Genomic DNA, 16,051 nt, shown 5'->3' on the forward strand with positions numbered 1-16,051 from the left:
TGATTTTGCCTCTTGCTCTTGTGCGTGTAGAGTGGGTGAAATTGACCTGAAGCGGGATAAGATGATGCTCGTGTTGGGTGCCCATTGTGGGTGCACCACCGTGTCTCCAGGGGGCCCGATGCATCTGAGCACTAGGGACGCATCATTCTTCCTTGGCACGTCCTTTTTAATGCAGCAGCTCATTAACTTATAGCATCGGGTGCCCAGGAGAGGTGGCTCTGTGCACGTTAGACTCTCAGTACGAGCACCTTTTAAACGTGCGTTTTATATTGCATTGGCCCTTAAGATGGGAAAGAAACTCCATCACAGGTCATGCCTCAGGGAGGAATATATTCTCTTTCACTCTCTGTCTGTCTGTTTCCCTGCAGCCTGAGAAGATGAGGGTTTTTCTGCTCAGCCCCCTGGCCTCTCTCCTCCTCCTCCTCTTCCTGCTGACCCTCATCTCCCCGGCCACCTCTCAGAACTACAGCGAGTTCAAGAGGAAACACCTGGACAGCAGGACTACAGCACAGTGGTGGGACGGCAACTACTGCAGCGCACTCATAAAAGAGAGAAATATCCGAGGGCGTTGGGGGAGATGCAAGCCAGTCAACGTTTTCATCCATGCGAAGGAGCAGGCCATGCAGATTCTGTGCCCGTCCAGGGAGAACAAGACGCGTATCAGCAGGGAATCCTATCCCCTCACCAAATGCCAGCACCAGGCAGAGGGGCCAAGGTCACACTTCCACTGCAACTACCGGGCAAAAAGCGGCGTGAGGAAGATCAAAATCCAGTGCACAGCTGGCCGGCCCGTGCATTTTATCCAAGACATGGAGGGCTGGTAGCACCTGCGCTTCTCCCCTTCCAGCTTCCGATCCATGGAAATCTGTGCTCTGATTCAGTCAAGGAGCTGGACATCTCTCCCTTTCCCCACCCTATCCACCTGCTTGTCCCTGACACGGTCATCCCCCTCTGACCTGCTCTCTGCTTCCTTGTTTTATTTCAATCTCTTACAAATGGTAAAGAACCCAAATTATTGCACGATCTGTACAAGATTCCCGGGAATCAAACCCAGCGATGCTTTAACGCTTTCTCTTGGGTTTCTCCACGAGCTCTTATCTATCCTCTTCTCAAATTCTTTGTTTTTTCAATTTTCTTTTCTAGAACTTTCTTTAATAAAATGTAACATAATTATTTTTCTGAGCTTCCTCCACAGACACCAAAGTACATAAAACCTGAAGCCTGATATTTGATTCTCATGATTGGGCCTTTTATTGGCACCCCAGGACTGTTTTTGGACACTGGTCTGAAGCATTTCCCTCTTGGTGCATTCTGGTACATGTAGTCCACCTTTGGAAAGAAGCAGGACTATGCATACCAGGCTGCATTGGGTTGGATGTGCAAAACTAGGACTAGCTCAAAGGTTTCCCTGTTCACTTGTTAGGCTTCATTCCAGTGAATGATGCCGTTTACCTTGAAAGGCTGATGGAGGCTTGAAGCTCTAGTGTTGAACAGTGATTGTGAACCAGGGAGAATGCTGCAAACAGGGCTGGTTTGCAGAATGTTTGTAATGAATATTCATGAGGTATAGTTGCATGCTTAGGAGTTGGATCGAGGTGGGGGGACACAGGGGGGCCATGGCTTGCCCCAAAGGTTCTACCGTAAGCCTCATTGGTGGCAGGAAGGGTGGAACATTAGATCCTTTCTGCCGTCGCTGCTGCAAACCCCTCACTTAATTCTCACTGCTCCTGGAGGATCGTGGCCTTGCAGTGCCTCAGGCTGCTTCCTCCTTCTTGGCTCCTGGCGCCTGATTGACATCATCAGGCGCCGACAGCAGAGGAGAAGGAAGCAGACTATGTGGCAAGGCTGTGATGCTCTAAAAACAGATCTAATTGGGCCGCTGCAGAGCCTATCTCATGGCAGCCAAAGAAGAAGCCCAGGATGCCATGCGGCCCATCCTGTAGCGGCCAAGAAAACATTGAGGCCGCTGCAGAGCCCATCCCATGGTGACCAAAGACAAAATCTAGGCCCTCGTCACCGAAAATGAGACCCTGAATGCCTTCCTGACTGCATGCCTCTATGTGTGTGTGTGTGTGTGTATATGTGTATGTGTATATGTGTATGTGTATGTGTGTGTGAGAGAGAGAGAGAATGCCTGCTGGCCTGCGTGTACGTGTGAGTGCCTGTCTGCCTGTGCGTGTGTATGAAACAGTGCTTGTCTATGTTTGTGTGAGAGAGTGCTTGCTTGCCTGCCTGCCTGCCTGGCTGTGTGTACATGAGAGAGATCATGTGGGGAATGTTTTAGAGAATAAACATGTGTAAGTTTATGAGTGTGAGAGAGAGAAAAGATAAAGTTTGTATGGACACCCTCCCCCCCCATTCCACAACATTCTCAGGGTGAATGGCCATCAAAAGCTCCCAGGTATGGAAAGCAGGAGATTTTTTAATCTTTGCTAGTTTTAATTTTTGTGTATTATTTGATGTGTCTGCTGTTCTGAAATATTTTATTCGTTTTTGGGGAAATGTAGTTATTTTTTTTTTAATAAAAACGTATATTCCACGCATTCTCCCAATGTTCCAACACGGATTATAATTAAAACTGCAATTGTGGCCCCCATCATTGCCCAGATCAAAAGCTTCCTGGATTAACTCTGCCTTTATCAATTTTCTAAATTTTAAATAATCAGTCTCTTGACGCACCCCAACATAATAATACTGGTGCGCATACAGAAAAGGTTTTAGATCTGGTTCTATGCAACTTATATTTTTGCAAAGAGTGAATGGATACGTTCTTGCCTTGAACAACGCAAAAAGCTAATAGGCCCCAATCCCCCAATCTTTTCCATCAAACCATGAGAATGTTTGGGTGCCGCTTTAAAAATAGCAACATACGTTTTAAACTTTACCCCAAATCCTATTGGAAGCCAAGGCAACTGTTGCAGAAAAGGTGTAACTGAACTCCCCAAAGTAAACTGAAAATTACCCGGATGTCTGCATTCCAGCTGTCAAACCTTTGTCGATTTTGCTGACAAGCCATAATATAAGGCATTGCAATAATCAATATATGATAAAACCAATGCCTGAATAACAACCTTAAAATTCTCCACTGTTAAAAATTGTCTTTATGGACTTCGTTTTTGGGTACAATAGACTTAGTTTTTGGGTAATTGCCAGGTTCTTATGACCTGGATTTGGCCACTGTTGGAAACAGGATGCTGGGCTTGATGGACCCTTGGTCTGACCCAGTATGGCAGGTTCTTATGTTCTTATGAACAATTTCAGCCAAAAAAAAAAAAGCCATATTAACTACTTTTGACACTTGTGGCTTTAATGTTAATGAAGAATATATAGCAACCCCCAGATTTCGTATTTCAGTTAACAAAGTCAAATTATATTTCTCATAGAGAATGGGTAAAGATGTCAGTGTACTGGCATATTTCCAGCCCACAAAATCGACGTTTTCTTACAGTTTAATAATAAATCATTAGCCAAAAACCATTTATTGACCTTAGACGAACAAATCTAAAGTTTTATCCACTGGAACTACTCCTGGGCAATCACTAGGGATATGTGCGCATCGCCAGCATAACATTTATTACCCCTATGTTAGAAATATTAAGCGTTATGTGAGTTTTTAATTATTGGATGTTCTATTCGTTGGCTGTTCTGAAATATTTATTCCTTTCATTAATATGGTTTTACTATTACAAATAGGCGGAGCTTGGAGGAGAATTGGGGGCGGAGCTGAGGTGGAGCTTGATTGCCCCTCCCCAAATAAAAAAGGCGTTCCTTGTCCATGGTTGCATGCATTGCATCCAATAACCAGGGTCATTTGCATATGTCGTCTGTCCTGTAAAACGCATTCTTTCTCAGGAATCGTTGATCCGAGTTGGTCATCACTGCTGCAGAGTCATGGCTTCCACGTCCCTTTCAAATTACAACCAAATAAAAGTGCAATTTAAAAATCAATCGATTAATCAGCTGTTGCCCCATCTAATCTAATGTACAACGTCACTTCCTGTCTCAGGCGCAAACGTCACTTCTGCCCCTCGCCAACATGATCAGTCTCGACGTCACCTTTCCGTAAAGCCAGACTGGAAAAGAAAAGGGAAGGATTTTTTCCGTCTCAGTCACACACAACATGAGGCGTTTCCCCCCCCCCCCAAAAAAAAAGGTTACTCTTTATTTGCCAGAAGCCACAATCTCAGGTTCTTAATGTATTTGGTGACTGGGACGTGTATCCGACGCCCCGCACAAAGATGGGTGCCGCGGGGGGAGGAGTCCGAGGCTCGTCGGCGCCGTGCGGTGACGTCAGTTGTAGGCGCCGGGTGCGAGTGAGCAGGGAATCAGCCGGGGATCATGGCGCAGTCCCAGGCCGGGCCTGTGGCCAGCCGCGGCCGCCGCTTCAAGTGGTCCATCGAGCTGGGCTCCGTCGGGGGCAGCAGGTAACGCGGCCGCGGGCCGCTCGGCCCGTGCATTGCTTTCTCTGCGTGATTGCTTAGGGTGGAAGGAGCAGGGGGTTGGGTTTTGCTGGCCGGCAACGGGAACCAGCTTCTGAGTTTACTCTTTGGCTCCACCATGCGGTGCACAGGGTGGGCTGCGAGGATCTTCTGTGCCCATCCCAGGCTTTAAGCCTCCGTGCTGAGGATCCTATGTGCCTGCCCAGGCTCCTTCCATGCTCCCCACTCCGACCCTTGCAGCGCTGAAATATTTTCTGATTTCCCTGTACGTACCCGGCACAGCCCAGACTCCTGGGTTTTACCTCCCCTCCAGCAGGCGGAGACAGACCCATTTCTGTGCACTCTGTCGTATACCCCTGAGGTGCCACCTAGAGTCTGTCAGTATTCTTCTGTCTCCAGCAGGTGGAAGAGCTGCTTCCCTGGAGTCTGGTATTTGCTTAGGATTTAAGGGTCTTTTGTATGGTTTTCGGGTAGTCCGTGTGTATGGCTGATGTTTGTGTGTGGAATGTGTGTCTTATGCTTATCTGCGATACATGTAATATGCACGTGTGAAAGGTGTGTGTGATTGTGTGTACTGTATGTGCATGGCATGCTTGTGTGAACATGGCAGGTGCAGGATAAATGTGTCTGGTGTATACACAATAAGGGAAAATAATGCACATGGTGTGCGCATGATGCTGGGAAACATTTCACCTGGTTAGGGCTGCCTCCTCACCCCAGGTCAGCTTGCTCCAATGCATGCACGGAGATGTAGTTCATATTTTTTCTCAGGGAAATCATTGCTGCAACTCCCTGCATATACTGGGGCAAACTCAGGTCTGTATCAGCCCCTCCAGGTTGATCTGAGTGAGGTGGGAACCTTACATGTGGTATATGCAGGATACAGGTAAAAGATGGGTTTAGCTATAACATGAGACACAGGATGTTAAGTGATTCCATTCTAGAAAAAATATCAGAACACCCTCCAGGACAGAAGTAGGCAACTTTGGGCAACAAATAACATAAACAGGTTGGGTTTTTAGGTTATCCACAGTGAATATACATGAGAGATTTGCATGCACTGCCTCCCTTGTATACCTATGTAGCTCATGCATATTCATTGCTGATACCCTGGGAACCAGGCCAGTTTGTGGCACTCAAGGACCAGAGTTGCCTGTCTCTGCTCCAGGGGATCACGCAGTTACACAAAAAAATCAGGGGGGAGGGGCGTGGGTGTAACTAGCAGATTTCTTACGCTAAAGAGCAGTAGAAATTAAACATTTTGCCAGAAGTTTTTATGGCAACAGATTAAATCAAATTGAGAAATCAATTGGACAAGTTTTTGGAGGAAAAAGGGCTTGGTGGGATTGATGATCCAGGTACACATTGGAGTAAAAGTTACCCCAGCCATTCTAAGCCCAGTGGCATATGTGATGGGGAGAGGGCGGTGTCAGGGAAGGGATTTCTTCATTCAGCAGCTGCAGAGGAAGTTTTCACTTTGTAGAGAGAGCTGACTGGCATTTGGAAGGTCAGTCTTCTGATCTTTCAGGCTAACCAGCTCTATATGGTGTATGTATGGCGGATGTGTGATATTTATAAAGTGCTTGTTTGGTCGATAGAAGGTACGGATAAACAGAAGGGAGAAATAGTAACTAACAGCCCTGATTGTCTAAGCAGCTTCCTCTGTGTCGCAGGAAGCCGCCCCAGGAGCTTGGGAACATGGAGGGGGAATGGCACCCACGTCTCTGGCCCTGAAGTCACAGCGACTCTTGTTTCTTAAAATGATTTTGTACGTCTGTGTTTACTGGCAGGGGCCGTAGTGAGAGGGGTGGTCAAGGGGATGTGCTGTACCCTGTGGGATACTTGGACAAGCAGGTACCGGATACCAGCGTGCAAGAGACGGACCGCATTCTGGTGGAGAAGGTAAGAAACCGTGAGAGGAGGGAGGGCCAAGCCCCATTTCACTGCAAACACACATGAGTTAGAAACCGCGACCCTTCAGCAGAGCCCCAGCGCGGAACGCCACGGATCTAGAGAAGAAGTAAATAACCTCCTATGCACAGAGAGATTTGATTTTTCTGTTCCACATGATTTATTCATTCCTGGCGCCTTATAAGATAAGTACGATTTCAGTGCATGTTGAAAATTGATTTGCTGGCACATGAAAGAAAAACGCTAAAAAATTGATTCCATTCATTATAACACTCATGAACTATATTTGGCACATCATGGAACTCGCGTCTTCATATGGTGACTTTGTTTAACTGTTACGTCACCGATAATTATAACTGTATGAGCAGCAAAGTTGGGTTTGAAACACAAACTTTGTTGTGGACCCAGTGCTATATGAAGGTCACAGTTAGTGATACCTACTGAGGTGATATCTTTCTGAGTATAAGTGAGATGGTTATTTAACGATGAGATACTGATTCTTTCACTTTTGGGTTCTCTTTACGCTGCACTGATCTAGAGAAAGCATAAATACAGCACAGGTGGCTGGAGAATGGATTCCAGGGAGTTTTAAATAAACCACTTATTCTAAACTTTAAAAAAAAAGGTAGAACAAAAAGCAGACTTGGGAGTAAAACTCAAAGAAGAAAGAATGAAACTGTGGCCATCTGCCACCCTTTAGTTTTTCTGCAGTGTTTGATGGATGCTCCTAGCTCGGCTGAATTCTGAAACAGATATGAAAAGCTGAAATGTACATTTCATCGGTAAATATACAGGAAACCACAAGCCACGGCTGAGCTTGTAAACTTTACACAAAGCTTGAATACAGACGAAGCTGCAGGACACTTTTTTCTTCTCCACCGGTGACTGTCATGTTGTCTCTCTCTAGCGCTGCTGGGACATAGCCCTGGGGCCCCTGAAGCAGATCCCCATGAATCTCTTCATCATGTACATGGCTGGGAACACCATCTCTATCTTCCCTATCATGATGGTCTGTATGATGGCATGGAGACCAATCCAGGCACTCATGTCCATGTCAGCGAGTGAGTATTGTCACCTTCCACACCAGCTCTTCCAGTACTGAGACCCCCCTCTACCAGTGAACCTCACGCTTACTTACAGCATTCCCTGCTATGCCAGTACTGAGATTAGCCCCTGACTTCAATCCTGTTCTGCAGCACCCCCTATTCCAATACTGAGACCCCCCCCCTCCCACACACATTTCTGCCAGCGCACCTCAGTCCTGCCCTCCAGCAACACCGTCCGAGACTCCCCCCCACTTACAGTTCTTTCAATGAACCTAACTCCCGTCCTGCAACACCTCCTGCAGTTTCAGTACTGAGACTCCAAAACACAGCTCTACCAATGCAGCTGCCATGTGACACTCTGCTATTCCCCCCCACCATCTCACTCCTGCTCTGAAGCACCTTCTGTTCCAGTACCGAGACCCAAAACAGCTCTGTTGGTGCATGTCACTGCTGTCCTACAGTTCTGCCAATACACCTCAGTCCTGCCCTACAGCATTGCACCTCACCCCTGCTTTTCCAGGATCAGGATCATCGCGCTCAGTTCTGCGGGTGCACCTCACTCCTGCCCAGATGTCCTCCATACAGAGTTCCTTTGATGTGCCTGACTCCAGTTCCAGACCCTTAACCTTTTCCTTCACTTCCCTTTTCTCAGCCTTTAAGTTGCTGGAGAGTTCGGGCCAGAAGTTCCTGCAGGGGCTGGTGTACCTCATCGGGAACCTCCTGGGGCTGGCACTGGCTGTCTACAAGTGTCAATCAATGGGGCTTTTGCCTACTCATGCATCCGATTGGCTGGCGTTCATAGAGCCACCTGAGGTATGCGCTCACTGACTTACAGAAAATGCCTTTTGGTTTACTGGTGAAAGTAGAAACCTGTTTAATTTTAGTTTTCCCAAGGAGAAAGAGAATTGTAAAGCTTGGGCTGGGTTCTGTGCTGAGCAAGTACCATTAGATAAAACATCCTCCAACCTCATGTGGCTTAGTAATTACTTAGGGTAAAAGATGAGGATTTAAGAAGAGACCCATAAGGGGAGGAAAGGTTTTTGAAAACCAGTTTGGCTTATGATATGCCTGGCAATTTCAACAAATGGAAAGTTCCCTATACATACCCAGATCAGTCCAGACTCCTGGGTTTTGCCTCCCTGCCAGTAGATGAAGAAAGGCGTTACTGACACTGCTACTTAAGCTAGACTGCAACCTGCAGCCCCTCAATATTTCTGTCTCCAGTAGATGGTATTACAACCTGCAGGCTGGAATGTATGAAAGGAGAAGATGTCCAGGTCCTAGTGGGGCCTCCCACCCCTGGTTTGAGGCAGACGAGCAGGGGGGGGGGGGTTGGTGACCCTTGATGGCAGCTCATGCTGAGATTCCGTGGCAGTGTATGGTGGTCCATATCCCTCATCCCCCAGGAGGTAGCGTTGGTGCCGCTGGCAGCTCTGCATTTCGGGTCCCTTCTGAGCAGGGAAGTATTGATTTTCTCTTCCGGGGCTAGTTACAGCAGTGGATATTGTTTTAAAGCTTGTTTAAAACAAAAACCAAAAAAAGGCAAGCAGGAGCCAGTGGAATCGTGCCTGTCACTCGGGACCTTGAACGCTGCTTCAGAACTGGTCGTCTGGGGATTTTCTCAGGTTCAGGTAAAGGGAGTGGCAATGGTGTGAGGCAGACAGTGCCGTGCAGACTTGCTGTTGCTCCTAAATTCAGACGACTTGTATTCTGTGTGCATTCCTGGTGGGGAGGGCACTTTAAGGGAGCCCAGTGCTAGACCGACAGCTAAACGAGCCTTGTGGGTGATGGGGCTAGCGCTGAGGCTTTCCCTGTTAGTGGGGGAACAGGGGCCATTTTAGATTCCCCAGCAGGAGAGGCAGGGGAATCCTCTTAACCATCGCTGGCAATTCTCTGGCCTGCCGAGGTGCAGAGAGGCATTTGCACCTAGGAGGAGTCTCTGGTTCTGGTAGAGGTCCTTCTGCCCGTTCCAATTTGCTTATGCACAAAGCTTGTTTACAGGCAGCAGGGGATGCTGGCTCTCGGCTCCAGGTTCCAGGGATTCTCAGCTGGTCAAGAGGCCTGGGCTGTTGAGAAGTTCTTCAGGCCTTCACTGATTTTTGGTGCCAGATGTTGAACAGATCCGGGCCTAAAGGCGGTGAAGATGCGGGCAAGCTTTGCTTAGCTGCGGGTAGGTTGTGGTCCTTTTCCCTTGTGCATGCTCAGCGCGTGGCAGTTGCATGTACAGGGACCTGTGCATGAAAGGCCATGGCCTAGATTTGAGCGCATACATCTGCAACCTAGACCTAAGCGTGTATTTACATAAGTACTTGAGAAGGTATTTGCTTAGGTAATTGTGTATGTAAGACCACAAACTAGACTGGAGCATGTACGTGCGCAGGTACTTGTATCATAAGAACACGACCTAAACTTGAGTGACCACAGCCTGGACCAGCTCCTATTTGCGCACAAACGACCACGACCTAGTCTTGAGTACGTATTTGTGTGCCTCCTGGAGGGATGTGCTCGTATGCCCGGGTTGGGTTGGTGCGCGCGCAGGAGGCTGCCTAGAGCCAAAGTTCAGGAGAGCTAGGTGCAAGGAATGAACAATTCTATGCTATCTGTGAGGCTTGCTGTAAGAGCAATTCAGTCCTCACTGTCTCTCAATCTGTGTCGGCACTGTTTAGATCCTCAAAGCAGTTTGACTGGTAGAACTTTTACCCATATCGGGACATCCCTTCGGCCTACGGTGTCTCTGGAGGAGATAAGAGTGAGAGGTAAGGCAATGGTCAGTTCCTCTCTTCCCTTGTTCCAAAGGGCAGAAGCTTCCTTGAGAGAGTAAGGTTGGGCTTATGAGCTCTACTATAGAGCCATCCTCTTTTTCTTGTGTGGCATGTTGCCAAGGCATGCAGACCTTTCTGCAGGGGCTCCCAGCAAAGGCGAAGCAACCTACTATGTAGGGATCGCATGCTTGGGCCTCCTATTTGTTAGTGATGATGGGCAAATGCTGCAGGGTGGCTGGCCCTGGTAATGTTCAAGGAGATTTGGATCATGAGACATTGGAGGATTCCGATGGGGAATTGGCTTTCTCACCTCTAGAAGAGGGAGAAATTACATCTGATTGAGAGCCACATTGGACTCTGCTCAGATTTTACCTTTTTTGCAGAGATGTCTTGCTGAATTTGTTGGCTCAGACCCTGAACACACTTGGTGTAGCCAGAGGTCAATTTAAGTTAAGCATCCTGTGTCTTCCCCCCTGTATCCGATTCAAGAGTTAATTGGCCTTCAGTGGAATTCCCAGAGGCAAGTTTTACACAGGGAGAGAACCAATTTTCCTATATTCCATAGATTTTGTGGTTCCGGAAAAGAAAGTTAATGTGGCACTCAAGGTTCCCTGTTTCCGCATGGAGGCTCTGAGGTCCATCGTAGTGGCGGTACACAAGAGAGAGTTCTTGGCATCTCTCGATTCGACAGAGGCGTATCTGCACGTAGCTATCAGGCTGGAGCACCAGATATTCCTGAGGTTCATGGTTCTAAGGGAATATTTTCAACTTTGAGCCCTTCCCTTTGGCTCCACCTACCTTCACCAAGGTGATTATGGTGGTGATGGCAGTTGCATTGCAAAAGGAGGGTGTGTTGGTGCATCCATGTCTGGATGACTGACTTATTTGCAAGAAAATCACAGGACCTTTGTCAGCAATCCGTACAAAAGTTACTGATGCCCTTGAAGTTTCTAGGATGGGTAGTGAACTTAGCAAAGAGCCATTTAGTCTCCTCTCAAATTCTGGAGTATCTGGGAGCTCAGTTCGACATACTGGCAGAGTGAGTGTTTCTCACAGAGAGAGAGTGCTGATATTGCAGAGACAGATTTGGCATCTGCTAAAGAGCTTTGGTGCCCAGGGTTTGGTACTATTTAAAGGTCCTTGGTTCTATGGCAGCAACATTGGAATTAATGCATTGGGCATTCACACATTTGCAGCTTCTGCAGGGGGCTCTTCTCTCCCACTGGAATCTGCTATTGGAAGAGTTTCCTCTTTCTCTTCCATTAGAGGGGGAAGCCAGGGATAGTCTTTCATGGTGGCTTACACATCAATCTCGAGCTTGGTGCATTATTGTAGGTTCTGAAGTGGGTAATAGTCACCATCTATGCAAGCCTCTCCAGATGGAGGGTAGGATGTCAAGATCAGTTGGCGCAGGGCCAGTGGTCAAAAGAGGGGGCCCCATGGTCTATCAGTTGGTTAGAGTTGAGAGTAGTACATTTCGCGTTACTTGCCTGTCTGCCACGGTTACACGGCCATCCACTATGGATCCTATTGGACAATGCAATGACAATGGCCTACATCAACCATCAAGATGGAACCAAGAATCAGGTGGTGGCTCGAGAGGCCAGGGAGTTAATTCTCTGAGCAGAGCAGCACTTGGAGTGTCTGGCAGCGTCTCACATTGCTGGGGTGGACAATGTTCAGGTGAATTTTCTCAGTCGGAGAAAGTTAGATCCCCATGAAATTGGAGCTGTCGGAGGCAGTGATCTCTCTCATTCATGGAAGATGGGGGTATCCCCATATGGACTTAATGGCGACCAAAGAGACCATGAAGGTGTCAGTTTTACGCCTGCCTATTTATTTATTTATTTATTTATTAATAAATAAATAACTTTTTTTATACTGAAGTTCAGGTAACAGAATTACTTATCACTCCGGTTTACATTATAACAAGTAGAAAAGAGAACATGGTACAGAAGGAATCGATGCTCTGGTTCTGCTGTGGACGTAAGGGATTCTTCTTTATGTCTTCTCTCTATGGCCTCTGGTGGACAAGAGATTATGGCAGATAAATATCTGGGCAATGTGATCCTGGTAGCTCCAGATTGGCCACATCGATCATAGTTCCCAGATCTGATCAACATGGCCATAGCTGAACTGCTGAGGTTCGGACATTGGTCGACTCTTCTCCACCAGGGGCCAATGTTTTTGGGTCAGGCAGCTCACTTCTGTCTCGCGGCTTTGCTTCTGAGAGAAGATGATGGAGGGAAGGGATATTCTGAAGCAGTTATTTCCACCTTATTGTAGGCTAAGCAACCTTCTACATCCTTGACATATGTGGGAATTTGGAGGATCTTCGAGCCCTGGTCTGCTGTTATGGAGTACAGCCTCAGCATGTTCAGGCTATGGTGTTGCATATTTTGGCTTTTCTCAGGAAGTTTCTGGCCATGGGACTGGCCTTTAACTCTCTGAGAGTCCAGATAGTGACATTGGGTTGTCTCTGGGGTGAAGTGGAAGAATATTCTCTGTCTGCACATCTGGGAGCTAGAACTTTTGTCCATCTTGGAATCTGAATCTAATCCTTAGAGGATTGTGTGAAGCTCGGTTTGAACCACTAAAGAGGACTTGTCTCTTAAAGGGGTTTTCTTGGTGGCTATTTGTTCAGCCTTGAGAGTTTCAGAGCTCCAGGCACTGTCGTGTCAAGACCCCTTCCTACTGATGTCTGATTCGGGGTATCTTTATGCATGGTACTTTTTCTACCTAAGGTAGTCTCGGCGTTCACTCTTATCGACAGTGGAACTTCCAGCTTTTCCGGATTTGGATTCCTCTCTGCCTCATGCAGGGGAAGTTAGGCTTTTAGATGAGAGGCATGCATGATTGAGGTATCTAAAGGTCACTAATGATTTCCATAGATCGAATCACCTCTTTGTACAGTGAAGAGATCCAAAGAAGGGAGTTACGGCTTCTAAAGCTGCAATAGTGGAAGGAAATGATAGTCAACTTACATTTCTAAAGGGTGTCCAGTGCTGGGGGGTTTAGGGGCACAATTGATAAATTTTCAGGTGACCTCTTGGGTGGAGATACAACGGGTGTCTCTGCATTGCAGACATTTGCTAGGCATTACCACTTGGATGTCGGAGCTCTGGCTTCCATGTGTTTTAGTGAGAGTTATATGAAGCGTAACTCTCCAGGTCCCACCCGAGTTAAGTGGAGCTTAGGTACATCCCAGGAATCTGGACTGATTGGGTACATACAGGGAAAGGAAAATTGGTTCTTACCTGCTAATTTTTGTTCCTGTAGTACCACCGATCAGTACAGAGACCCTCCTATTTACTGAGGAGAGTCTGCCACTTGTACCATTGCTTTGATATAGTGCAGATTTGGGAAACGAGCTTTCCATTGTCTTCTTGGGCAGCTTCATCTTCCTCTGGCTTGTTGGAGGGGAGAGTTTGCTTAGAAGTTTATGGTTGTTGCTGTCATCTTGGCTTGGCTACAGGTCAATACTGAGTGACTACATCTGGCACACTGGGTTATGGACAGTGTCAGTGAAAATTTCTGTCTCCATCTGCTGGCAGGGAGGCAAAACCCAGGAGTCTGGACTGAGCTGTGGTACTTCAGGAATGAAAATTAGGTAAGAGCCAATTTTGCTATGTCTTGCATATCTCAGCAACGTGAATGTTTCTTGCACAAATAGGCTTTGCATGTTTTAAATTTAGATTTTGGCCCTGCAGCGTCCTGCTTCTGAGAACATGCTACCATTCATTCACAGCCAACCAGTATTTCTCCCCCACCCCCCTCCCACCCATTGAGGTAATAATGCTGGGATAGAGATAGTGGCACTTTATGAAATCCAGTCTTAGTTTCAGTTGTTAACTATTTGAGGGTTATGGATAGAAGATGTTCAGTTATTGCTATACATATATTTGGATTTGTCTTTTGCTTTAGTTAATTATGAAATTCTTGTTCTGCGTCTTCAGTCTCTTGGGGTATCAGGGATGGTACTACATTGGTTTTCCTCCTTATCTCACAGGGATCAGCAGATTTGAGTGGGTAGGTAATGCTCTGACTGGTATCAGCTGGTTAGGAGCATGCCACAAGGTTCAGTATTCTTCTTGACTCTTTTTAAACATTTATGGGCACCTACTGTATACTTTATTGGATTCTTTTAATATTTTTTCTAGGGTTGTTGCTGATGATATCCAGCTGTATTTTGAAGTTGATACTCATGTTCAAGCTACATTTGCTATGATTTCTACGTGTCTATTGGAGAAATTACTTACCTGATAATGGACTCAGGACCAATGGGTTATGTGCTCCCCGGCCAGCAAGGGTCCTGAGTCCATCTGCTTACCCGCTAGGAAATGGCCGTTGCTAACTGGCTGCAGGATAATGCTCTAGTATTGAACTTAAAGTCCGAGGCCCTGTGGTTCTCTTGTAAATGTCAGCCAGAGGGTTTGCCTACTCTCAGTTGGGGGTGATATTCATTTTGTTGATAATGTTTACAGTTTGGGGTTTTATTTAGATTAGTTCTTTTTTAAATTTTAAGAAGCAAATTATTTCTTCTGGCTATTTCAAGTTAAAAACTTAGACACATTAAGCCCCTTATTGAGAAAACAGATTTTCGAACATTAGTCCAGGCTTTTATTCTGATTACTGTGGACTATGGCAATCTGTGTTTAGGCTGTTATGGAGGGAGCAGTATCTGGATGGGATGGAACCTCATCCTATTTCTTGCTTGTCATTTCAGAGGATGGAGTACACTGGAGGGGGATTGCTGCTATAAATCAGCAGCAGTGACACCTTACAAGCCAGCTCTCTACTGTGGTTTTCCTACATTCTGGGTTAGGATGATTCTGCTGCCTTCCCAGCATCTATAAAGTCCAGCTCAAGGACTGTCCCCCAAGCATAGTCCATGGGGCTAGCCCGCCTGATGTCCTCTTCACGGCTGTCACATCTGATGAGTGCTAGCAGCAAGGACGCTCCCTTTGGAAAGCCCGGATCTCGTCGTAGTGAGCAGGATTTCTCCCAGAGACATTTCTTTATTGCACGAGTGCTGTACTGTTATCCATTTTGTTCACAGTGACAGAATACTGCTGACCCCCAACCCCAGGCAGTGCTGTACTTTTTAAGGGGTTATTTTGTTTTTCCAGCACTATTCCTCTTCCAACAGCTGGCCATAAAAGCAGGCAATAGCTATAACAGCAGCAGAAGTTGTACAAAATTATTTATTTGTTCCCAGGTACAATTACAACAAACATTCAAACTGAGAACAGTGTTGGTTTTCCCTGCCTGTACAAGTCAAACAAACAAACAAAAAAACCCCACACACAGTTGAAATAAATCAATAAGTTAACTGCCTGAACTTCTGAAAATAAAAATGTATTAAGCCATCTTAAAAATGGTACATTCCTGTATAATTTACATCTTTAATTAGGAGTTTTCTTTGCAGCTGTCTAACAAATACTGTCATGGAATCCCTTTGGTGGTTCACCCTGACAAGACATGTTTGCACTTACCCATGATTTAGAAAAAGTAATGAAAAAAATTCTAAATGGAAGAGAGACCCCCCGCTAAGGTAGCTTTTTGGCGGCAGCAGCAGAACCAGCCCCCCTCTGGATGCTGCTCGACCTGGTGATGTCACAGCTGTAGGAATGGCACCAGCATGACATCACCCCCTTTACCTGAACAGGAGCCCAGCTGCTGTGGGCACTTGGCATGCCCTTTATCCCATTACTGGATCAAAGCAGGACCTGCCATTCCTGCTGACTGGGGGAGGAGGCTCCCTGGCACAGCATACAAGTTATTGCTCTGTCTTCCCTCACTGAGGGACTGGATGGGATAACCATAACCATTCCCTGGTTCAGTCCGTGCTACTGCTGGCAGTCCTGATGCACAGAGTCCAGCACGGCAGTGC

At 46.7% G+C, this 16,051-nt stretch overlaps 2 protein-coding genes across 4 annotated transcripts; both read left to right on the forward strand.

Annotated features, from left to right (window-relative positions):
• Nucleotides 1-375: 375 nt before the first annotated feature.
• On the forward strand, nt 376-979 carry LOC115078686 (angiogenin-like). The gene has a single exon (XM_029581656.1). It carries the CDS (start codon nt 378-380, stop codon nt 822-824), a length of 447 nt encoding a protein of 148 aa, XP_029437516.1. The 5' UTR covers nt 376-377; the 3' UTR covers nt 825-979.
• A 3,290-nt stretch (nt 980-4,269) lies between these two features.
• On the forward strand, nt 4,270-15,404 carry EMC4 (ER membrane protein complex subunit 4). 3 transcript variants are annotated; one of them, XR_003853139.1, is made up of 6 exons: nt 4,270-4,424; nt 6,230-6,341; nt 7,258-7,411; nt 8,049-8,209; nt 9,398-9,566; nt 14,885-15,013. XR_003853139.1 is itself a non-coding variant. In XM_029581763.1 (6 exons), the coding sequence occupies exons 1-6, from the start codon at nt 4,339-4,341 to the stop codon at nt 15,012-15,014; spliced, it is 699 nt and encodes a 232-aa protein (XP_029437623.1). In that variant the 5' UTR covers nt 4,270-4,338; the 3' UTR covers nt 15,015-15,404. The 3 variants fall into 3 exon arrangements, 2 of the variants coding, with proteins under 2 accessions (XP_029437623.1, XP_029437624.1); XM_029581763.1 differs by lacking the exon at nt 9,398-9,566 and adding an exon at nt 13,713-13,768 and having other exon boundaries at nt 14,885-15,404; XM_029581764.1 differs by lacking the exon at nt 9,398-9,566 and having other exon boundaries at nt 4,271-4,424; nt 14,885-15,404.
• Nucleotides 15,405-16,051: the final 647 nt, after the last annotated feature.

The sequence above is a fragment of the Rhinatrema bivittatum genome, chromosome 16 (assembly GCF_901001135.1).
Source record: "Rhinatrema bivittatum chromosome 16, aRhiBiv1.1, whole genome shotgun sequence".
NCBI lineage: Eukaryota > Metazoa > Chordata > Amphibia > Gymnophiona > Rhinatrematidae > Rhinatrema > Rhinatrema bivittatum.

Excerpts from the sequence above, each read along its gene's own strand:
- EMC4 (XM_029581763.1), top strand. The coding sequence starts at position 4,339 with ATGGCGCAGTCCCAGGCCGGGCCTGTGGCCAGCCGCGGCCGCCGCTTC. Across the intron at positions 6,342-7,257 it reads ACCGCATTCTGGTGGAGAAG|CGCTGCTGGGACATAGCCCT; the intron begins GTAAGAAACCGT and ends GTCTCTCTCTAG. Across the intron at positions 13,769-14,884 it reads ACTTCAGGAATGAAAATTAG|AGGATGGAGTACACTGGAGG; the intron begins GTAAGAGCCAAT and ends TTGTCATTTCAG.
- LOC115078686 (XM_029581656.1), top strand. The coding sequence starts at position 378 with ATGAGGGTTTTTCTGCTCAGCCCCCTGGCCTCTCTCCTCCTCCTCCTC.